Source organism: Hypanus sabinus, chromosome 18, assembly GCF_030144855.1.
Source record: "Hypanus sabinus isolate sHypSab1 chromosome 18, sHypSab1.hap1, whole genome shotgun sequence".
Classification (NCBI taxonomy): Eukaryota; Metazoa; Chordata; class Chondrichthyes; order Myliobatiformes; family Dasyatidae; genus Hypanus; species Hypanus sabinus.
Genome location: NC_082723.1, coordinates 38,892,549 through 38,917,123, shown reverse-complemented (window position 1 = coordinate 38,917,123; position 24,575 = coordinate 38,892,549). Strand labels below are relative to the sequence as shown.

The window sequence follows — 24,575 nt, the reverse complement described above, 5'->3', positions numbered from 1 at the left end:
GGTCTTTAAAGTGAGTGTCATAGAATCAGTTCAGAGTAGTAGTGAATGAAGTTGTCCACACTGGTTCAGGCACCATGGTTGTTGTAGGGCAATAACTGTTCCTGAACCTTGTGGTGTGGATCTTAAGGCTTCTTCTGTACCTTCTGCCCAATGGTAACAGTGAGAAGAAGGCATGGCTTGGATGGTGGGAGTCTTTGATGATGCTGCTTTCTTGTGTCTGTGCTCCTTGTAAATATACTCAACGGTGAGGAGTGCTTTGCCTGTGATGGACTGGGCTAATTCCACAACTTTGTGTAGCCTTTTCTGTTCCTGGGAATTGGTGCTTCTATATCAGGCTGTGATGCAACTTGTTAGGGTACTCTCTACTGTGCATCTCTAGAAGCTTGTCAAAAGTTTTTGGTAACATGCAAAATCTATACAAGCTTCTAAGAAAGTAGAGGTGCTGATATGTTTTCTTTGTGATGACATTTATGTCCCTATCCTAGGACAGATCCTCCGATATATTAATGCTATAATGGAATATGGAACTTAAAGCTTCCCCTCCATTCTCCTAATGAGGAATAATCATGGACATCCAGCTTCTTCCAATGGTAGTTGGTAATCATTTTTTTTTCTTGCTGATATTGAGTGAGAAGTTGCTGTTGCAGCACCACTCAACCAGATTTTCAATCTCTCTCCAATAGGCCAATTCATTCAGCCAACAATTGGTTAATACATCCTTTGGTTCAATTACACTTTCCCATTCTCTTTCTATATCCCCTGGTTTCTTTCTAGTTTCTATAGGTTAAAGGTAAAGTGATTTACCTGTGCTGGGAATGTTTAAAGGAAAAGGTTTTATAATGTTTGTTCAAAAAATTGAAAAAATAAGGCTTTTTTTTTACATTGACCAAACCATTCTCCATATTCCATCCTTAAGTGTTTAGTTAAAGGATGTTATTTGAACCACAAAAGATCATAAGTTAACCAGTAGTTGATTTGGTGATGCTTATGAAATAGATTAAATTATTCTCTTATTATTGATAACTGAGGTGTATTTGTGAATGAATAGTTAATAATGTTTTCTGAATTCTCCCAGTTGATCAATAAACAAGAATGATTGAATAAACAGCTTTGATCCCATTGCTATGACCTGAGCAGTTCTGGATGAAGTCCTAGCTGGGAGCTGCAGTTGTCTCATGTAGTTTCTGAAGATATTAGGATATCACACCTACTGTGGATGCATTAAAGAGGCAAAGGAAGGATTGGCTGTGATGATCCTTGTTGTCATTTGGCATGGTGGTACCCTCTAACCATGTAGGTAACGAAGAATGGAAAATGAAGAATGAAAGAGACATCATTTCAGGCTGCCTCAACCACTTCACTACATCACCTCACACTTATCTGTGTTGAAATCCATTTGCCACTGATCAAGATCCCCTTGTAATCTACGATAAACTTCCTCTTTATAACAACTCTCCTGATTTCATAAAATGTGCAAATTTACAGATCAAATTTTCTTACAGTCCTCAGATTATTCTGTCAGCATATCAACAATGATTAAGTAATCAAATTGAGTGATTGTTAAGTAATGAAATGAACTAGCATGGGTGCACAGCCTGCGATAGTGTGAAGGTTATGTGTTGGTAATGGGTGTTTGTGAATTGTCATCCTGCTCGGAGACAAGGATAACACGTAGCAGACATTAGTACTTGTCTGCATTGTGGTTTGCTTCTTGAAGCTATGAAAACTGGATGCATCAAGACCTCTAGTGAGCATTGATTTGGTATTGCATCTCGTCTTTTGAAGATGCCTTCGAAAGGGGCAAGCTCTCTTCTCATTATTACCATCAGGGAAAAGGTACATGACCCTGAAGACACACTCAACATTTTAAGAACAGCATCTTCCCCTCTGCCATCACATTTCTGAATGGTCCATGAACTCACAAACACTATCTCCCAATTCTTATTTTGAACTGCTTATATGTTTTGTAATTTATGCCTTTATAACTTTCATAATTTCATTATGCCTGCACTGTACTGCTAACACAAAACAAATTTCATGACTTACGTCAGTGACAGTAAACCTGATTCTGATTATGATCAATGCTCAAATGAGTTAATTCTTCAGGTTATTTTTGACTAGAAACTTAACTAGCTGAATTGCATAGCTACAAAAACCCTTTGAGAGAGGATTCTAGAATTTCACAGCCAGTGTAGATTGGGGGACCACTTTGTTGAAAATCCTGTTTTGTTGCAGATGGAGTGAAGGTCCAACCATTTTAATTCCAATCCCCATTCCCATTCCAACAGGTCAGTTCATGGCCTCCTCTACTGCAGCGACGAGGCCACTCTCAGGTAACACTACCTATTCTGTCTGAGTGGCCTCCAAACTGAAGGCATGAATGTTGATTTCTCTATCTTGTGGTAATTCTCCCCATCCCTCTTCTTCAATTCCCCACTCTGGCCTCTTCTATTTTCCTCACTTACCTATCACCCCCCTTCTGTGCCCCTTCTCTTTCCTTTCCTCAATAGTCCACTCTCCTCCCCTCTCCTATCAGATTCCTTCTTCAGCCCATTACCACCCATTACTTGTCAGCTTCTTACTTCATCCCGCTCGGTCACTCCGCTGGCTTCGCCTATCTCCTTCTAGCATGTACTTCTTCTCCCCCCACCTTGTCTGGCTTCTTCCTCCTTTCTTTCCAGTCCTGATGAAGGGTCTTGGCCTGAAATGTCAACTGTTTATTCACCTCCATAGATGCTGCCTGACCTGAGTTTCTCCAGCATTTTGTATGTGTTACACAAGTTTTCTCAACTCCTTTCTGACTTAAAACCCCACTCTCAGTGAATATTCTTTCTCCTTACTTACCCTTAATGATCTTGATCACTTCTCTTTCAAGTCATTTTCCTTCTTTGCTCCAAGGAGTACAATTACAGCTTATTTTAATAACTACAGTCCCTCAACCCTTACGAATTTCCTCTGCATCCTTTCTAGTCTTTTCTTTTTCTCGACAGATCCTGAAACCCAGCACTCTGGTGATTTTCATGACCACACATAACAACTCATCTGGAGGGGCATCTCCCCGTGATTGCCTCCATTTCTCTTAGAGTGATGCTGGACAGAGGACAAAAAGGTGAGTCTGGAAACTGGAAGTGGCATCACTGTTCAACAAGAGGATAAGCCTCCCAAATGAAATCATTTATTGGGATATGATGGGGGTGAGAAGGACAAGGAAATGTGATGTGGGGTGGTAAGCAGCCCTGAGCTACACTGTTGTCTCCCAGCGGATGGCCACCAGAAGTGGCACTGAACTTCACCCACCAAGCCTGCAAGACATAGCTTTAGAAGTGTAATCGAATCTGCTCACTGGATCCTTTGTCCATTTTTGCTAATGCCAGTTCCTGATCTTTATCAATTTTCCAAATTTCTCTCAAGGAAATATGCACTGTTAATTTAATGCTGATCTTTGATTTATCATTTCACAAGAACGTATCAAAGTTCAAAGTAAAGTTTATTATCAGAGTACATGCATGTTACAATATACACCTCTGAGATTCTTCTTCTGCAGGCATACTTCACAAATATATAGAACAGGAACTATAAACAAACTGTGCAAATGCAGATAATAAATAAATAATGATCATAAATAACATCTCCTCTCTGCTCCCTCTTAAATGTCCTGGAAATCGTTTGCTTGTTAGTCACCAAACTAGAAGTCGTGGTTCAGTCCTATCTTGCTTCTGAGCTGGAAGATGTTTTCTTTAAGGCATCACATAAACGTCATACCATGCATTCTAAATGTCACCACTGACAGCTCTGTTTGCTTAACTTTAGGTGCTGTCGTGCAGCGTTCCTGGAGCTTTGAGAGATCAGTCTGGACTCCATTATGCCTGTTTGTAGTGCTGCTTCCTCCTTCCTCCTCCACATGAATTACAGGATACAGCACCCTAGGTGGATGATTGATTCTGGGAACAAGGCACCTTTGGGTGTTTTCCCAACCTGGGAAAGTCATTAGTTCCCAGATGCATACATTTTGCTTATTGCATAGTCCAAGTGTTAACTGAGAATGGGTGATCAGGCTGAACTGCCAGTGCACGATACAGCAAACCTGATCACCAATGAGAACACCAGGATATGGCTGGATGACGAAGAGTCCACACCATTCCATAACGACACTCTGAAGCAACCCCCTGAAGAGCTGGGGCATGGGTTTCGAGCAGAGGAGACACCATTCATCCCAAGACCCCCGATGAAACCAAAGCCTCCTCAGCAGAGTAGGTTACAACGTCTGCACTCACTGGAAAGCATGCGGATCCAGAGGGAGACAAAGATCAGAGGCAGTGAGGGGAGCTCATCTGAACCAATCGACACTGACTCTTCATATAAATCTCTCCACGGGGATTTCTCATACTCTCCCGTACCACGTCTCCAGCGGAGCTCTACAGTGACTTACCAGAAGTTGTCTAGAAGCAGCAACAGCAGCAGCAGCAGTAGCAGCTGCAGCATGCAAGACTGTGACATCAGGCAGTTGACCAGCAGCTTGATAAAGAACAGAAACAGCCCCAACCCCTTGGATCCTGAGCCCAAACAACCTTTCAGTGATAAAACAGTATCATCAGCCAGAGGGACACTACCTCCAGTGGTGCATACCAAGCCTCTCCCTCCCATTACTGTTAATATAGATTCTCCAGCACTAAGGACCAGTAATAGGATTGACCTGGATTATGCAGATTACATTCATCTGACTGGGAAGGAGCTGTCAAATCAGCACAACCATTTTTATTCCCCATCCCAAGGTACTGAGGACAGTCAGTCGTTTTTCTCCATGTCTTCTTCAAGCAGTATCTTGTTTCCTGTCCATTTAGAAGATGTTCGGAACAGGTAATGTGTATCCTATACTGGGGTGGAAAAGTTTGAGAATTATGTGTTAAATCCTCTTACCTGGGAACAGTGTAGGATTTGATGTTTCAATTTTGTCTTAACTGGTTGCATTCCTACCTCAGAGGCTCAAATCATCTGTAGTGACTTGAGAACAAAACCTAGGATTATACACTCCTGCAGAGAGGGCCGTTGTGTTTGAATAAGTTGCTAAAATAGTGCCTGGTCCACTCTGTGAGATAGACATCAAAGATTTTGAATAATTAGCTTTCAGGATAACAGAAGTACTCCCCAATGTTGTGTTCAGTGTTTATTCCCCAGCAAAACACAACATATGATCATTGTGTGAACTTGCTGTCTATAGATTGGTATTAAGCCCGTTGGTGGTGGAGTGCCGTCCACACCGGACTTTGAGGTGAGTGGTCCTGAGTTCAAATCTGACCAGCTTCTTGCATGCTTTCCATTCGTGCTGGGTTGAGCAATTCGGCCTTGTAAAAAAACAGATCAAAATGCTAAAGAAACGGCAAGGCTGCCACCCAATGTGCCACAAGGCGCAGAAAGGAGCAACATCAAATTGATATTTGTATTTCTTGGTTTACTTCTGCATTTCACTTCTGATCTTTCATTTTTCTTGTTGCTTGTCATTTTACTGCTGCTCTGCCCTTGGAGGCTGGGTCCTTTCCACCATTGTTCTGAAGGACTCCTTCGCCACCTCAGCACAGCACCTCCATTCACTGGGGCACCTCCCACCAACTCAACCCCCACCACCCCACTCTCCTCATCTAAACCAGAGAAACCCTGCACTTCTGTCTTGATCAAAATAATACATAGTTTTCCAGGAGAAGATTCACATTGGCACAAACCAAGGGGGTTCTTTTGATCCAGAACATAGAACTTATCATTGTTTAGGATGATAATCTATTCCCTGATCCTTTTCCTACTTCTTGTGGTCCGATTAAGAAAGCAAAGATGCCCATAGTCGAGGAGGACACACAGCTTGAAAGGAGCTGGGGAAAAGATAAGATGGGTTTGTAGTTAGGCCTTGTAGAAGAAAAGGACTTGGCTGTGGTGAGATATTGCATTGTTCAGGGATCCTGAAATCAGATCAAAGTGATGGTGAGAGGGCAAATGGTGTGCAGGAAAGACTACTAGAAGCTGAAAAAGTCAAATAATGTTGAGAATTTATAGTGCCTACTTTACCACATCTGCACATTAATATATGCCTCTATCTGTCCCTACAGAAGTTACCTGGATGGTAGTCTCCTGACCAACGGAGGACTTTTGGGGGCTGGTGAATTGGATCGCTATTTTCCTGATAGAAGGATACGAGTATTTGTTGCCACGTGGAACATGCAAGGCCGGAAGGTGAGCAACTGAATCATAAGAAACAGAGCAAAGACAGAGTGAGGAACTCCCAACCTGAGTATAGAACAACATTAAGACAGTTAGTATACTTGCTCACCTGGCTACTTTCTTGTGGAGGTTTGGGAAACCCAGTGAGATCTCCCGGTCACCTGAGCAAATCACTCAGCTGCCAAGCAGTAAGGGCCTAGATATTCCTGGTATTGATTAAAGCTGCCTGTGACATTACAGAAGCAGAGATAAGTAAAATAACTAAAGATATTGCAATAAAGTGGCACCATATCAATTTCTTTTGCCACCTCCACATTCCTGTTGGAAAGCATATGCATCTGAGCATTTATAAAGAAAAGATTGAACTCCCTGTAAAGAACTCTGGATATCCTATGAAAAACATTGTATTGTATTGTTGAAGGCTTCTTTGTATTCCTGCAACAGTGGAAGCAAACCTGGTCTAACTAGTAATACGAGTGAATCTGCAAATGCTGGAAATAAATAAAAAACACAAAGTGCTGGCAGAACTCAACAGGCCAGACAGCATCTATGTCTCCTGATGAAGGGTTTCGGCCTGAAACGTCGTTATTACCTCCTCCCATAGATGCTGTCTGGCCTGCTGAGTTCTGCCAGCGTTTTGTGTTTTTTATCTGGTCTAACTAGTGTTGTTTTCACTCTTTTCCAGGAGCTCCCAGATACGCTGGAAGATCTGCTGTTGCCCTACGACTGTCACTACATCCATGACATGTATGTCATCGGTACTCAGGAAGGAATCCCAGACAAGTAATAACAATAAAGCATCTTGAGCCTTTTTCAGTATCTTGCAACTTAATCAATTCCTTTTTCATCCTCCACTTGCCTCCACAACCCCCCACCCACTTTCCCCCCAAAAAGCCTCTCATCATCTATCCCCCATATCTGGTTTTGTTTAATCCTTTCCTTGCGGAGAGTTGGGAGGCAACCTTCCCATTTCTTGAGTATTTGTCTTGTTTTTTTACGAGGCTGAGTTGCTAGGTTGCCCATTAGCCCAGCATGGATGGAAAGCATGCAAGGACCCCGTTCAAACCTGGGACCACCCGCCTCAAAGTCCATTGTGGATGCTACTACACCACTGGCCAGCAATCCCCCATATCTGTTAAAGCATTAATCCAAGGTGCTGCCTTTCTCTAGACTAACTCCAGCTTACATGGCACTGGAGCTAACTGTGATCTCCCTGTACTCTTGCTGAGACCAACAACTCAAGCATCTTCTGATAGTGGGCTTGGGGTTTCTGGATTCCATTCTGCATCTGAAATGGTCTCTGGAATGGATACCCAGTTTAGCCAGAAATGGTGTTCATTGCTAGATTTCTGCATTTCTTTATGTCTTAACAGCCACTTTCCATAATTCATGCATTGAATTATATAATTTCATTTTTTTTCCTTTGCAAAGGAGAGAGTGGGATATTCGCCTGCAGGAGGTGCTGGGGCCTTACTTTGTATTGCTATATTCAGCAGTACATGGAATGTTGCAGCTTTCCATGTTTATCAGGAGAGACCTCATCTGGTTCTGTTCAGGTAAGTGCTGAGAATTTCAGTGCCATTCCCTGCTCAGTACCAAACAACATTTTAAAGCAAAATACCATGGATAATCAGTAATAACAGGAAGGATAACAGTGGCCCATGAAGTTTCTCTAGATTAGACTTGATGACTTTCTGTAGACTAGATTACCTCCAGCTTAGATGGCACTGTGATTTTCCTGCACAACCTGAGACCAATAATTGAAGCCTTTTCTGGTAGTGGGCTGGGGGAGCTAATGAAACTCTGGATTCTATTCTGCATCTGAATAAACTGAAGCAGGCTTTTACCCTCCGGCTGAGACTTGCTTCAGTAATGTTATAGGCCTTGTACTGTATGTGCAATAGAATATTGCGCATGATGCCACACAAACGTCGTAGTTTGACACTACTGCATGTGTGCATTTATGCATGAATGGGTTGGGATTTCAGAAAGTCCAGCAAATATTGTTGCATGTTTTCATTTTGATCTAAAAACAGACCTCCTGACCCAAAAGTTTGATTGCCCATATTCTACCCACTTTTCACACAGTTTAGAGCTCATCAGAGATTTCTGAGAGGTAAAGTTCAGGTTACATACAATGTAGATTCTTGGGTGACTGGCTGTGAGTTCTGTAGATATGTCACTGACTCCACTGTGCAGTCCAGTATTTAAGAATGGATATGGTTCTGTGCATGGTCAAATACTGTCAGATCATTCACTTTGTAGTTTTACATTGTGTCTTTTTGTCTGTTCCTCAGAGGTAGAGCAAGCAGCTGTGACAACTCGGATAATCTCCCAGGTCAAGACGAAAGGAGCTGTGGGAATCTCATTCACTTTTTTTGGGACATCCTTCCTGTTCATTTCTTCTCATTTTACCTGTAAGTTTCTCAGCATCTGTTGTAATATAGGAAAAAAAAATCCCAGATCATGGGCTGGGTCCTGCAGTATATTATTGGAAAGGGCCTATTAGAAGACATTGCTCAGGGGTTGTACCTTGAAAGCAGGTCATTATTTTTAATAGACCAGAGTAAGACAGGTATTGAGTTGAAGGTATAACCTTGCATTTCTAAATCCTCAATCAGACTTTTACTTATTTTATAAGATGCGCTCATCCCCTTGGTTCACGAGAAAGTGGTGGGAAATCACTACCTTGATCACTTCAGACCTTCCAGTGAAAATATTCAAATAGTACTGCTGGGTATTGAGCTTGAAGATTCAAGCCAATTAAGAATGAATGAACAGCAATGTGTTTCTAAGTCAGGATGCTGTGTGATTTCAAGGGGGACTTGCTGCTCAAGGTGATGTTCCCAGGAACCTTCTCCTTGATTATAGAGATTGTTGGTTTGAAAGGTGCTTACAGAGTGAACCATGTGAATAACTGCAGTACATTTTGTAGAATGGGAAACCAATCGTCCAGGCTACTTTCCTGTGGCTTGCCTCCAGTTTCTTGTGTTGTTGTTCTGTTTCTCTCTTGATATATGTCTTATATATAGTGAAAAGGCTTTGGGGTGTCAGGAGAGTCTCTAACTGTAGGGATCCCGCTTACGTACTCGCAGTATTAATATGGCTAGTCCAGTTAAGTTTAGTGTTCATAATGACCTCCAATGATATTGATAGTGGGGACTCAACAGCTGGACTCTCTTTTGATAGTGTTTGCCCGGCATTTTTGTGGTGCAGTTGTTACTTGCACTTCCAGCCCATGCCTGAATGTTGTCTAGTTCTTGCTGAATTGCAAATAAAGTTGAATGTTTTGTGTTCATCTGCAAATGGGCCCATTCTGACCAAGTGATGAAAGGAAAGTCATTGACAGAGCAGGTGAAGATAACTAGGCCTAGGGCACTAACCCTGGGGAACCTCTGCAGTGATATTTATTTAGATTCAGGTTTATTATTACCGGCATGCGATGTGAAATTTGTTAACTTAGCAGCAGCAGTTCAATGCAATACATAATACAAGAAGAAAAAATAAAATATTAATATTTACTTATTTATTCTTGTTCAGTATACTTTATACAGTATATGTATATTGAATAGATTAAAAATCATGCAAAAAAGAGATATTATATATTAAAAAAGTGAGGCAGTACCTAAGGGTTCAATGTCCATTTAGGAATCAGATGGTAGAGGGGAAGAAGCTGTTCCTGAATCGCTGAGTGTGTTCCTTCAGGTTTCTGTACCTCCTACTTGATAGTAACAGTGAGAAAAGGGCATACCCTGGGTGCTGGAGGTCCTTCATAATGGATGTTGCCTCTTTGAGACACCGCTCCTTGAAGGTGTCCTGGGTCCTTTGTAGGCTGGTACCCAAGATTGAGCCGACTAAATTTACAACCCTCTGAAGCTTCTTTCAGTCCAGTGAAGTAGGCCCCACACCAGACAGTGATGCAGCCTGTCAGAATGCTCTCCACAGTACATCTATAGAAGTTTTTGAGTGTATTTGTTGACATACCAAATCTCTTCAAACTTCTAATAAAGTATAGCCGCTGTTTTGCCTCCTTTATAACTGCATTGATATGTTGGGACCTGATTAGATCCTCAGAGATCTTGAAACTGCTCACTCTCTCCACTTCTGATCCCTCTATAAGGATTGGTATGTGTTCCTTCATCCTACCCTTCCAGAATTCCACAATCAGCTCTTTCGTCTTACTGACATTGAGTGCCAGGTTGTTGCTGCGGCACCACTCCACTAGTTGGCATATCTCACTGCTGTATGCCCTCTTGTCCCCATCTGAGTTTCTACCAACAATGGTTGTATCATCAGCAAATTTATAGATGGTATTTGAGCTATGCCTAGTCACACAGTCATGAGTATATAGAGAGTAGAGCAGTGGGCTTAGCACACACCCCTGAGGTGCATTAGTGTTGATCTTCAGCAAGGAGGAGGTGTTATCACCAATCTGCACAGATTGTGATCTTCCAGTTGGGAAGTGATATTCTGCAGGCTGAGATGGATTCCAACCAGAGCTATTTTGCATATTTGAAGAGACAATTCCAACCATTGGAATGTTTTTTTCCCCTCTTTGGTATCATTGTGTTTATTTATTGTCAGGCCTTTTGAAACAATACAATCAAATTTTGTCTTGTCCAGTGCAGAAGTTTCACCTTACTTCTGAAATTCATCTTTTTGTTCCATGCTTGGACCAAAGCTGTGATTCGATCTGAAATCTCGTGTTCCTTGTGAAATCCAAACAGGGCACTACTGAGTGGGTTATGTATTAGTGTCACTTGATTGCATTGGTGATGATTCCTTGTGTTACTTTGCTGATGTTGCTGTGTTGTTGCCCTAGGGTGTGCTGAATTGAATTGGTTCCTGCCATGAGGAAACTGAGTTGGTTCAACCATTTAGCATTTCTGATGCTTCAGCCTGGTATTTAGCATTCATGTGACGATGCTCTTGGAATCACCTTTATAGCTATATAATTGGCTGCAACCTTTCATAGTTTTGTGGTACGAATGCAATCTGTTGTGTTGGTTATGAGATAATTTGCATTCTTTATGAATGCTGTTTCTGCTGGGATATACCTCATTTTTAGGTGTACCAGTAGTGCAAACCTTTGAATTTAACTAAATTAGTTGAAAGTGTGGCTAAGTGAAGTACTGAGCACATCAGACTCAGTTTTAATCTCTCCCTCTCTCACAGCCGGGCCAGGGAAGGTTATTGAGAGGATGCAGGACTATAATAAAACAATAGAAGCTCTTGCACTGCCAAGGATCATCCCCGACACTAACAGCTACAGGTCTGAGCCAAGTGAGTATTGGCATTTTAAAGAAAAAACTATTTGCAGAATGGAGTATAAAGTCAGCTGGACTAATTAGATTAGCGAATCCTGTTGGAACATCAGTGGATGTATGCAAACACTCATCTCAGCTCACTGTTCTGCCTCTCATCAGATTACTTTTCCAGAACATTCTGCCAATCTAGAGTCTCATAAACAAAGTGAAAAAAACCAGGGCCACACCAACACATTTCTTGTGCCCTTTTCCAAACAACTGAAATATTAGGGAACAGGTAACAGCGGTGGCCCTGAGAAAGCTAGCATCCTTGTACCTTTTTCCTATCATCATACGGTAATGCATTAGTTGTTAGAATTGTGTAGAGAAAGATAAAAAAAAACAAATGAGCAAAATGATTTCTGGTATTGGGGGCAACAGAAGTCGTCCCTCCATTTTGCATAATACTCTGATCTTTTGCATCCATCCAAGAGCAGATGATGTTGCTGTTTTAATACTTTACCTGACAAGTAAATACAGGGCCTTGTCAGTAACAATGTAGACAGAGATTGGAATGGGGCTTAAATGTCTGGGGTTTATTACGCGTATTGCCTCTGAACCAGGCTGACAGTGTCTGATGGTTTGTAACTTGATCAAACCAAAAGTAGATTTTTCTTATTTCTTTTTAATTTTTCACGTGTTCCAGATGATGTGACCACCCGATTTGACAATGTTTTCTGGTTTGGTGACTTTAACTTTCGGCTAGATGTAAAGCGAGCAGTGATCGATGAGCTTCTGCACAGCAGCACTAAGGATAATCTCCGCTCTATTCTCCATTATGACGAGCTGACCAAAAAACTACAGGAAGGTAGGATGAATTGTGAACCTTCCACCAACTTGGGGTAGGCAGCAGGCACCGTCTCTTATTAGGGTGAGCATTCCAAAGGCACTAACTGAATGTGCTACACAATTCAGAGCAATCAGCAATCTCCAGTATCTCACTCATTTTTGTATGTGAAGCGAGGTACTGTTAACAAGATGATCTGTCATCTGCTGCTCCTGCAGCTTTTTCAGTACATGGGCTATGTCAGGGGTCGGCAACGTTTACCACTAAAAGAGCCAATATGGACCCATTTCCCACAGAAAAGAAAACACTGGGAGCCACAAAATGAAATAACACTGCGTACAACGGGTTTTTTTTGCCTTTATGCTATGTATAAACAAACTATAATGTGTTGCATTTTTGAAATTGATGAACTCCTGCAGAGAAAACGAAATTACATTTCTGCATGCAACAAAAACATTTTGAACTCCGAAAAAAAGACGTTGGGTTGAAGGTTACTACATAGGTAGCCTACCTTGGATCGAAGAATTAAAAGAAAGCGCGCACTGGCGGGTGTCAGGCATTGGCAGTGGTGATGTATATTAATAGCGATAAAAAACACGTTGTAGCGGTGTAGCGCTACACGCAGCGCTAAAATAAAGACTGCAGTCAAAGGTAACTTTATTCGAACTAAACAGCCTTGCTTTTAAGCCTCCCTCAACCCAGCCCCAATGGACGCAGATGCTGCAAAAGACGCGTACTCACAAACCCGCGTAGGCTATCTCCCTTAGCCGGAATGCTGGCTAATTGTGAGGAAATGTGTCGCCACACTTAGATCGTACAAGATCACCATAATCTTCAAATTTAGAATTACATTTCAAAAGCTAACAAACTAACATAAAATACATTTTAATTAAATACTGACCAATTATTTCCCAAAGCCACAGGGAGCCGCAGCACAGAGGTGAAAGAGCCACAAATGGCTCGGGAGCCGCAGGTTGCCGACCCCTGTCCTATGTACTAGAGATGTAATAGTATTAAAGACCTTTGAAGCTCACTTATCTGATCTTTCCTTGTTCCACAGGCTCTGTTTTCAAAGGGTTCAGAGAAGCCGAAATAAGTTTTCCTCCCACCTACAAATTTGACATTGGATCTGATGTGTACGACAGCAGTGCAAAGAAAAGGACTCCATCTTATACGGTAAAGAATCAACAGGAGTTTATTTCTGTAGCAGTTTCAGGCTTTGGCGTTCCCTCTGTTACCAGTCTTCCTGCTAATTTGTTATTCTGGTCAGCTGAGATAATTCTTCTTACCAGAAAACATTAAAGGGTGATTCAATTAAGAGTTCTCAATATACAGTAGGTTCCAGTTAATTGGGCCAGGACAGTATCTGTTTGTCTGTTTATTTACCCATTGCATTTATTTATTTAGAGACACAGCACAGAGTAGACCTTTCCAGTCCCTCAAGACGCACTGCCTCAGCAACCCCGATTTAAACCTAACCTACTCACAGGGCAGTTTAACCTACTCAGCATATGTTTGTACTGTGGGAGGAAACTGGAAACTGGACCACCTGAAGAACATCCATGAATTTCATGGGGAGGATGTACAGAAACTCCTTCCAGGGGATGCTGGGATTGAATTCTGATGCCCTGAGCTGTAATAGCATTGTGCTAACTGCTACGCCACCAAAACAGTTACTAACTAGTGGCACTTCTGTGGCCATTAAAACACTACACCATACTTTGAACAAATATTTTATAAATAACATCAATTATGTACAAATGTTCAAAAAGCAGTGACTTCCGTCACAGATAGGTGCCGAGCAGTAAGACAACTCAGTGGACTTCTTCCGAAAGATGCTGCCTGGCCTGCTGTGTTCCACCAGCATTTTGTGTGTGTTGCTTGAATTTCCAGCATCTGCAGATTTTCTTGTGTTTGCATTCTAAAGACAATTCAGAACTGTTTTGCGCATTATGATTTCAAGCATTCAGGCTTGGAGATGCTAGAAAACAGCCTAGTGTGAAAATGGGGTGATTTCACTACTTCGAAGTTAGGAGCTAGAAGAATTTGAAAGTAGGGACAAACATCTTGAATGTTACAATAAAAGTGTTTTGGTTAAGATGGCACTACTGGACATGTGCGTCAGCTTTCTGGTAGTCAAAAAACTAAGAAATCTGACTATAAACATCACTAAAAATACCTTTTGAGGCAAATTGTGTTAAATTATCGCCGCAGACAGTGAAGAGGCGAGTGATGGTGAGGTAAATTCGGGGGTGAGCTGAGATGGTGTATTACAGAATTGTTGCAGGTGGAGTTCCGACGCTTGGACAGCTGGCCTGGGAGTGAGTATGGATCACTCTGGGCGCCAAGCTGATTTGAAGAGCTTGAGAGCAGTTTCCGGTCTAGGCCTGGAGCGAGTCACTGGGTGGCGTGGTCTAGACCCAGAACCTATCGCAGCAGCAGCACCCAGGTCTTGGTGCAATATACGATTTGCTTTTTAGGCAATTTAAGCACTGGCCCAAATCGGAGGCGAGAGCCAATTTTGCTTGCTCTTTGCAAACTTCATTGCTCTTTCCAGGGCACCAGAGACTTTCACCGTTTCGTTGTTTGGTCAATTTAAATGCTAGTCCACTGAAAGGATAGGGTGACAGTCAGGACAAGAGTTAATTTTGCTCATTCTCCGTGAGTCATTGCTAAGATGCTTTGAAGACTGCTGTGCTTTGTGCTGCTAATATGATGAACTGATACGTAAGGCTTTGGGCTGCTCTGGGGTTCAGATCTGAGGACTCAGGTTTGGTTTGGAATGCTGCTGTCTGCATGATATGTATTTTTTTTCTTGCACATTGAGTGTTGGCCTTTAATTTTTTTTCTTTAATTGGGTTCTTTTTGATTTCTTGCTTTGTTACCTGTGAGCAAGAAAATCTGAAGGTTGTATATAATTTATACATTCTTTGACAATAAACCTTTCTAAACTATATTTCCATGAAACTTCAGCTAATTGAGGTAGCTACTTAATTCACCCAAAGTGTACTAGTCCTGATGTTTGCTAGTTAACCAGAGTCCACTGTAGATTGAATTACATGAGGAAGGCTTTCCAGGGGAGGAGAAGGTGGCGGCATATTTAAAAGTGACATTAGATGAACCAGAGGCAGGATAAGATATTTTTAATACAACAACTTGTTACAATCAGCAATATGATGTCTGAAAGGGTATTGCTGGATATTTCAGAAGCGCAAGTTGAAAACAAAGTATTTTCAAGCTTGTTGGGAAATTACAGGTGTTTAAACATGTTTTCCAAAGACTGTATTAATAGGACAGTGTACATTCTCCCTATGATCACATGGGTTTCTTCTGAGTCCTCCGGTTTCCTCCCACATTCCAAAGATGTACGCATTGGGATTGGTAAGTTGTATGCACGCTATGGCAACACTTCGGGCTGCCCCCAGCACAACCTTGGAGTTTGACATAAACAATGTATTCACTGTGTATGTTGATTTATATGTGACAAATAAAGCTAATCTTATACTTCCCATTGAGATCTCTGTATTGTTATGAAATACAAAAGGGAGCAACTTTGACTTTAATCCTCACATCTTACAGGATAGAATCATATGCAAGAGTCGGCAGAAAGGTGACATTCTTGTGGTTAAGTATGGCTCCTGCAATTCCATTAAAACCTCAGACCACAGGCCTGTTTACTGCTTCTATCAAGTCAGGATTCGACCAGGAAGAGATAAGTAAGACATCGACACTTCCTCCCCCCCCCCCCCCATTTACTCGTCTTGATCAGTCACTTGTGGTTTTATAAAACCCGAAGTGAAGGAGGTCTGAGAGTGCTGTTCACAATCTATGTTTTTGTCTTTTACTGGGCTCTTAATAGCCACCTTCTATGGAGAACTGGGGGCACCTTAAGGGCTATGATGCAGGACTGGCTGCAGAAACTTTGTGTGAAAAAAGAATTGGATATCAGGAGTATGTGTAGTAAAATGTTTTTGTTTGCATTAAATTTGTCTGCTTTGTTCCTTCAGCATCCCACTGTGTGCCGGTCAGTTTTACAGAGATATTTACTTGGAGGGAATAAAGAGACGGTTCCTCAATGAGCAGAAACAACATGCTTTATCGAACCAGAAGAACAGCACTATCTGCAGTGTCTCCTGATACAACTAACAACGAAACATGAAGCTTCCTAAATCTGCAATGGGATGGAGGTACCGGATGCAGGCCTGACCTCACACTTTACTAAAGCCCTTGCCACAGACCAGCCAACCACAGATGCAATGCCAAGGACAAAGGACAGTGTAGGCAAGGGTGCCATGGAACCTGGTTATAAATAGTAGCTGTGTGTGCACATTAAATTGATCATTGCCTTGTTTTTTATATTTTGTATTTACAACACATTGGAAATGTTTCAGACATTAGATTTAAAAAATCAAATGTTGGAACTTGATAAAATTGCTTAATGTTATTTCTAAGTGTCTTCCTCTGAAGTTTGCTGGATTCTGTGGTCCCCAGGAGTTCCTGTGTGCACGGGTACAAGCTATGCATTCTAGGTGGCCATTCTTTAAACATACACCATAAATAACAGCAAGATGTTGCAGCGAGGGTGATGTAATTTCACAATATCTTGTTCTCATCCATAATTCACAGGCATCTCATCATCAATGGGAGTCAGTGAGCAGGAAAACAATACCCAGGCCAGGAACGCTGATCTTCCAGGATTTGTTCCTTTGTAATCTTGCTGCAATACCTTGAATTTCAATACCACCCTTCTTTTAAAATAATTAAGGCTGTTACCAAAGAAACTAGTGAACAGACTGCACCAAACTGTTAGTCTTATTTTATTTGACAATTATTAAACAATATCACGAGTGCTCCGAGTATCACTCTGCGAGCTTCTGACGGTGACTACTGCGTGTAAGTCCGCACAGGGAAAAAAACTGCTCGCTCACATCGTGGTCATATTAACCAGTGGTTTGAAGAGATATCATTCAAACCTTGGAGTGTACAGCCAAATTCTTCCCCATAGTGGTCTGGGTGGCTTATTGAAAACTGATGGGTGCATAAACGTGTACAACCATGTATAGCAACTTTAGGGGTTAACTATACTCAGTGTATTCTAATTAACATAACAGCTGGGATAGGGTAGACATAAATTGAGGCCATTTACTGCATCCTGTCCCCCCACTACTTAAGGAAGGAACAGGAATCCTCTTTCCAGCTGGTTCAAGAGCACCAGCAAACCACTCAATCCTCCCATGATCCATTTGATTTCAATAACAGTTAAACCTGTAGTCTGTGTACATTGACCTATTCTCACCAACTTTCTTTGAAGGTATTTAATAATACTTAGCTCTGCTGCTTTTTCCATGAGCATTGATCTTAACCACATCAACAGTGGTTCTGTTACAGCACCTATCATCAACTCTTAGTTGCACTGCAGCTCAGTGTGAGGAACAAGAATCAAGCACTCTAACTAGCAACATGGGCAAGTCTCACCTGCACAAAGCCCCATATCCCACTGCACTGACTCTGTTACTGATTGGTAGGATGAGATTAAGCAAAGGTGGGAGGAGATCTAGATGAAAGGGTATACACCAGCATGTAGCAAATGGGGACAATGGATAAGGTGGGAGAAATAAGTGCACGTGATAGGAGGCACTGGAAAATGTTATGTAGTTTTTCAGATTTTCCTGTACAACCTCCCAGTTGGAGGCAGAAGCCTAGGAAAGATATCGGGATCGAGCAAAGGTTCCTTGTGTTAGAACGATTAAGACATTATGGGATGTGACATTCACTGTGCAGTGAGAATTATCACAGTCCAGGAGCAGATGAACAATAGCAGCATCACATAACAAAGTAATCACAGTTCTTACTTTAAAAGATTTTCAGCTCCCCCCCTTTATATAAAACCAATCAGATCACATATCAAACCTCTCTTCCCCTCTACTTACAAACGATTACCCCGCACTCAACAGAAGCAGCTCGTGGATAAACAACGACCAGGAACCTGGAGTACAATGGCTTTTCTGTTCAGTCAGGTAATCAGAGCTGCTCACCGGAACAGCCGGTAAATGCGGGGTAATCGGCCATCTTTGCTGGCCAGTGCCTGCTGGATGTGCTCGTACGTCGGCAAGTCACTGAAGTCCCCCAGCGCTGCCACAGCAGGTCTACTGCGTAACATCTTGGTTGTGACCCTCCTGATGTCACTCGCTGTCACTTCCCCTGCGAGAGCAAGTGATCTTTGTTAGTTCTGAGCAGGCCTCTCTCATCATTATCTAGGCTTCCTGCGTGGGCCAGGTGGTAAGAAAGAGGATTTGCCTTTTCCAAATTTAGGGCTTCCATGAAAGCAGCAATTAAAATCTAATCTCTGATTAAGACATGTACAGGTATTTGTCAGTGATTTGGGCGTTTACCTCAACTATCTGGCAAATGTCAGATTCATTGAAATGAGAGAACTTAAATAGAGGGAATATAGACTGGCTAAAGAAAGATTAATCAAAGATTCAATGGAAAAAACTGCTTTCTTTCAGCAACAGTGTTAGTAAAATTAATATACCTAATATGTCTCAATAAAAGAACAGCTTGAAAGGATGGCAGAAACAAAGTTCCAATAATCCAGAATCCATTTGTTAAGAAATCCTAATCATTAATCTGGGGTCCGAGTGCAGGTGCAGCAAGCAGCCAGAGCAGGGATCTGGACTGTGGCTGGAATCCAAAGCACAAAGGATCAGGAATGTGGGAGAGTTTGTACTGGACCTGAAGTCTGGATTGCTTGTACATTTTTTTCACTCTCTTTAAACTTGCCAGGTTCACTTGAAAATTCATTATACTACAGGTAACACAAAAGTGTAAAATAGAAGTGATTTGGTATAAAAGTAATATCCAATAGTCCAGAAAATGTGGTAGTCTGGCTGGCACTGCCGAGGTCCCAATAGTGCTGGATTATGGAAGGTTTAGTATAGTAACTTTTAAATGGGAATTGTATATAAAAATGAAATCTCAATGAGAATTAATTAGGTAGTCATGGTAGGCTGGGTGCCCCTCTCTTCTGTACATCCCACTGTTGAGGTAGCTGGAGATGATGGTAGGGGGACAGAAAATGAAAAGCAAGGTTGAGGGAGAAAGAAGCACTAAAGTGTTCTCTATGCATAATTAAGACCAAATTAGCATTTGAAAAGTATGTTGCTTATTGATTTCTGTTCAGCTTCTGCTTACCAATTAGTCTGCAAAGCTCGAGGGGGAGTTTCCGCATTCCTGTTGCCAACACCTGTCTTCCTACATCCTCAAAGATAACTGGTCGAGACTCAAGATTCATCATCAGCATAGACTGCAACTGGGTCTTGGCTCGTTCTAGCTCCACCTGACAACAAATAGAGCAATAAATCTATGCACCAGTCCTCCAAACAGTATCCTATCTCATTTCATTAAATTCCCAGGGCAAGTACTTTACAAAACAGATAGAGATCGAAGCCCTTTCATTTCTGTTCCCTCAAACGCTTCCAGGGCAGCCACAGCATAGGTTAGGTACAGAACAAAGCTAACATTGCACACACAATCAGAAAAAGTCAGAAATAGTACAATTTTACACTGGATCTAATAACAAACAGTCTCTGTTTAACATTCATTCGAAGGACACACTATGGAAGTGCAACATTAGCACTGAAAGTATCTCCCTGAATTCAGTACCAAACTCTGGACTGCGGCTTGAACTTAAAATAAACTGCATCCTTATACATTAAGGCTGTGAATAAGCTGGTGACACTTGAACATTCTGCTGTCTGTGTGGGGTCTCCTCTCCCTTACCTTTCCTCACTTTCCTTAGTTTATGTGCTCCTTGATATACACCCATCTCCCTAAACCAACGATAACTCACTGAATAAAAATCTGTTCAATTCAGTACATGCACTCACTTCTCCCACTGAGCCAGCCATCAGGATAAATTCTCGAGTGATGATTTCCACCATCTCTCTGACCTGCAGCACAAGAAACAAGTATTTAACATGAGTATACAGAATAAATCATCAATTATGGAGAATGTTAAAAATAAGTATACTGAGAATGAATGGTTCAATAAGACAATGAGTAATCTGATGATAACTTGGTACCTGTCTGGGATCTGCACTGGCATGGATACACAAAAGACCAGTATCCTCATAGCTGTGGTGATAGGCAGTGGCATTATACATCCAGTGGTGTCTGTGGAAAATGTATGGTTATCAGTAAGATGGAAGACTGATCTGTTGCCCCTTTACAGACTGGGAACCTTGAACCCATTAATCCATCTGTAGCAACCTCTTCTCGAGATAAGAAGGCTGTAGATTTGCATCCCACCCAAGAGACGAGGTACTACATTCCTGGCTAACAAAGTTAAAGAAACTACATAAGCAGGAAGAGTTCCCTTCACATGAAAACTTGAATCAAAACATCGTTTACCCTCTCAAAGACATTAAAAGATGTAGAAAAGGTGATTATTCTTGGTATACTGGACAAAGGAACCATGAAAGCAATGAGCCACATTGCCCACCAACTCCCAATTTAATCACAGGAAAATTTACAATGATCAATTAACCTACTAACCAGTACATCTTTGGACTGTGGGAGGAAACTGGAGCACCCAGGGGAAACCCACACAGCCATGGGGGGAATATACAAACTCCTTACAGACAGTGACAGGAATTGAACCGGGGTCGCTGGTACTGTAAAGTGTTGTGCTAACCACTACACTACCATCTGATCAGTCAGAAGACAATAAATATGATCTAGTAAGCTTCTCCCCCCACCCCCATGGACAAGTTTTGTTTGCTATAGCTGTAGATAAGGTCTCCAGGGACACCGTGGAATTATCAACATCGTATAAGCACCCCTTCAGTGTTACAAACTGTCTTTCTCTTGGAGCTTCCCCTACGTCCAAACCTGGTGTGGAAGTGTGCCAGAAAGCACAGGCACCTTCAAAATTAACCTCCCACCACTGGCAAACTTTCAGAGAATGTACCCCTTCCCACACAAATCTGACATCACAAGTGCTGAAGCAAATTCTCAGTCTCTTTACTCATCTCTGCCAAACCCAATAAACCCCTGGCAATCAGCAGGGGCACAGCACTCAGAGGTGCACAAGGACTGACCTGTTTAATACATTGAGGTAGAGTCTGGTGAACATGCCCTTCCCAGGTCCCCCAGCTGAGAACGAGCCCCCGCCACCCATCATCATGTTCAGCACAGCAAAAGGAATGAAATCCTCCTCCTGAAACAAAGCAGATAATTTTTTCATGAACACTATAATGTTCCCCTCCTCTGTCAACAACCCCCACTTCTCCCAATTCCCTTCTGCAATAGTGCACATCCCCACACCAGTCTGTGATAGGTGGAATGCAGTAGGAAAGGTTAATTCCAGTCACTCACTCCTGAAATCTGCACCATATCTAGCTGTAATGAGTCAGTTCTCTTCAGAACAGAGGTTAAAGGTATTCAAAATTATGGTCTGATAAAGGACTAGGAAGCTAGTTCTAATTGGTCTGTAGTTTTAAACAAAGGAAAGCTGTTAAGATGTAGAATATATTACAATTTGACTCCAGCAACTACTGGGTAAATTTCACAATGCAATTACACCTGTGTTCAAAGAGCATCAGTTTTCAGGATTCAGGACATTTAAAAGTTGCATTTAGGTTTAATATGACAGCACTTACACTTAAAAGACAACACAAGAACTGCACTGACAGGGGAGGCCCTCCAGTGCTAGCTTGGTCTCAATGAGAAGCACTATGGACCAAATAAAATCACAGAAGACAGGCTGACAGGCAACCTGCAACGAAAAATGTAACCCAAACTGGTTCAAATACTCAACCTGCCCAGAATGAGTTTAAACTCACCTCCCCTAGATTTTAGGCCAGTAACACAATTAGGTTTTACAATTAAATTAGCTTGTACTCACCAGGAAGGAACAGCTTTCTAGGCCAATCATTATGTGAGTAAGCTCTGGGATTGGAGTGGGGCCCAGGCTGACATCCGTCATGTCCTTCTCCACCTGAAAAAACAAACACACTGTGGATTGTGTTAGAGTCTCATTCTCCCACCACTCATTTCCCACCTCACAAAGTAAGAAGTCAGCACAGACCAACACTGACAACTTGAATTCTTCAGACTAACATAGCACAGAGACAGAGGAAGGCCAGTACCCAGCCCCAGACTTTATCCCCTGCAGTATGGTTCCAATATGCCCACCACATCAAAACTGGATAAAGCCTTATAATGGCATAAAATATCTCCAAGGCCACTCCCTGACGCCTTTCAAAAATACATTCAGCTCTACAAGCGATGACCTTCCATTTCTATCTGACCCAAGAAGCAATAAAAACAGCAAATAAAGCAAATACTTGTCAACTCAAGCAGGATCTGTGGAACAAGAATTAACTTTCTAGGTGAAGACATTCACACAGACCATCAGCTCACTGATCTTCATCTGGAACTGCTATTTCCACCATGTTCTGCATTTATTTCTGAGTTCCTACGTGTGCATTATGTTGCAAGTCATCCAAAGAGACTGGACAGGCTATGCAACCATAAGAGAACTAACTGAGGGTTGAACTCAATCCTATCCTCAGAAAGTGTTTACCAGTGGACGTCACAGATGGCAATCAGGAGGGGAAGATGCCACTTAGAATTCCCCATCCAGTAGTACTCCTACCACGGATTTGCCAAGGCCAATTACTCCAGACACCAAAATCAACTGCTCCAACAGGCTGAGGATAAGAGTGGAGGTGGTTAGGACAAAAGTAGACTTCCACAGGGCAACTAAGGGGTGAAAAAGTGTAGAACCAACCTCAGACCCCCACAAGCCCAAGCCATCCTCTTATCTCCGCCTGACAGTCTCAAGAAGGTAGTCTTCAAGTGGAATTGTTCTGAGAATTTGTTGTATGGATCAGGGACTAATCCCCAAAACACAGAGAAGTGCCTCACCTTTATGATTCCCCCAGTGTACTGGGACACAGACTGGTCCACATCAGTGGGCTTTTCTAACCCCCACACTGGGGTTACTCCTGTGCAACATGGAAGAAAGAAAATTTGATGAGTGTAATGGGTTCAAGAGCCTGAAGAGATCCATTCTGAGTGCTTGAATAACCACCAAAGTTTCAACCTTAGCTCAGTGTCCCATAAGTCAGAAGGTCATGTGTTTGAGTCCCACTCCAGAGACCTGAATATTAAATCTCCTCTGACCGTCCCTGCTAATGCCCTGATTTTTAGAGAGGCTGTCTCTTCTGTGAGATGTAAGTGAATGTCCCATCCACCCTATCAGATAGGGGTTCAAACAACAGCCAAAAGCAATTGGGTGGAGAGACTAAAAGAGTTAGACTTATTCTCTTCAGAATAAAATTTCAAAATGAAGAGATGATTGAGCAGTCAATTAGAAGATACTATCTACTGACTGCAGAATCAACAACCAGAGCAAACAGATTTTCAATGATTGGTGAAAGAACCAGAGGAAAAATGGAGATAGCAAGGGAGCAACACACAAGATGCTCCCTGACCCATTGGTTCCTTCAGCATCTAGTATCTCAAAATAGCAAGGGACTTGGACTAACAAAATAGCTTTTATAAAAAACCCAGCAGAGGCAAACATGCCAAAATGCTTTGGCCAATATTTATCAATTAACATTACTACAATATTATCAGGTTATCTGGTTACGGTAACGTTGCTTCTTATGCGGCCAGTTCGCATACAGCAAGCATTTAAGTTTTATGTCACAGCAATGACAATACTTCACGATTAATAAAACTTGAGCAGTTTTGAACTATTCTGAGATGGGAAAGGCACTATAATGATACAAGCCTCGTTAGTGCTGTAAGATTCTGAGCTTGAAATTTAGGAAGGTCAGATACAAAATGGGCTTTTGATTCAGGAAGATACTTCTAAAATAACTACCAAATAAAATTTAATTAATTTAGTTATTTACTGATACAGCGTGGAATAGGCCCTTCTGATCCTTTGAGCCACACTGCCCAACAACCCCCTGATTTAATCCCAGTTCTATCATGGGACAATTTACAATCACCAATTAACCTACTAACCAGTATGTCTTTGGACTGTGGGAGGAAACCAGAGCACCCGGAGGAAACCCATGTGGTCATGGGAGAGAACATACAAACTCCTCACAGGCAGCAGCTCAAATCGAACCCAGTTCGACTATATCATAAAGCATTATGCTAACCACCTCGCTACCGTGCTGCCCCATAACACTGGGGTCAAAGTCATGAAGGACAATCGGACAGACGTGTGTAGATGTTAAACTGAGACCGAGGTT

The 24,575-nt window shown here is 42.0% G+C and overlaps 2 protein-coding genes across 6 annotated transcripts in view; one reads left to right on the top strand and one right to left on the bottom strand.

Moving 5' to 3' along the window:
* The window catches only part of inpp5e (inositol polyphosphate-5-phosphatase E), a 22,247-nt gene extending 5,099 nt beyond the window's left edge, over positions 1-17,148 (top strand). The window contains exons 2-13 of one of the 5 annotated variants that reach the window (XM_059994198.1): positions 2,289-2,333; positions 2,991-3,109; positions 3,811-4,857; positions 6,096-6,219; positions 6,893-6,990; positions 7,639-7,763; positions 8,505-8,624; positions 11,383-11,490; positions 12,160-12,321; positions 13,361-13,476; positions 15,880-16,016; positions 16,308-17,148. In XM_059994198.1, the coding sequence (XP_059850181.1) occupies positions 4,043-4,857; positions 6,096-6,219; positions 6,893-6,990; positions 7,639-7,763; positions 8,505-8,624; positions 11,383-11,490; positions 12,160-12,321; positions 13,361-13,476; positions 15,880-16,016; positions 16,308-16,437 (1,935 nt within the window). In that variant the 5' untranslated portion in view covers positions 2,289-2,333; positions 2,991-3,109; positions 3,811-4,042 and the 3' untranslated portion in view covers positions 16,438-17,148. The remainder of the gene's footprint in view (positions 1-2,288; positions 2,334-2,990; positions 3,110-3,810; positions 4,858-6,095; positions 6,220-6,892; positions 6,991-7,638; positions 7,764-8,504; positions 8,625-11,382; positions 11,491-12,159; positions 12,322-13,360; positions 13,477-15,879; positions 16,017-16,307) is intronic. The other 4 variants (XM_059994200.1, XM_059994197.1, XM_059994202.1 and 1 more) reach the window with 4 other exon arrangements.
* pmpca (peptidase, mitochondrial processing subunit alpha) overlaps positions 17,102-24,575 on the bottom strand; it is a 19,003-nt gene continuing 11,529 nt past the window's right edge. The window contains exons 8-14 of the mRNA XM_059994203.1: positions 23,233-23,312; positions 22,208-22,300; positions 21,402-21,520; positions 20,385-20,475; positions 20,190-20,252; positions 19,495-19,639; positions 17,102-18,501 (exon numbers count right to left, since the gene is read on the bottom strand). Coding sequence (XP_059850186.1) covers positions 18,332-18,501; positions 19,495-19,639; positions 20,190-20,252; positions 20,385-20,475; positions 21,402-21,520; positions 22,208-22,300; positions 23,233-23,312 — 761 coding nt within the window. The 3' untranslated portion in view covers positions 17,102-18,331. The remainder of the gene's footprint in view (positions 18,502-19,494; positions 19,640-20,189; positions 20,253-20,384; positions 20,476-21,401; positions 21,521-22,207; positions 22,301-23,232; positions 23,313-24,575) is intronic.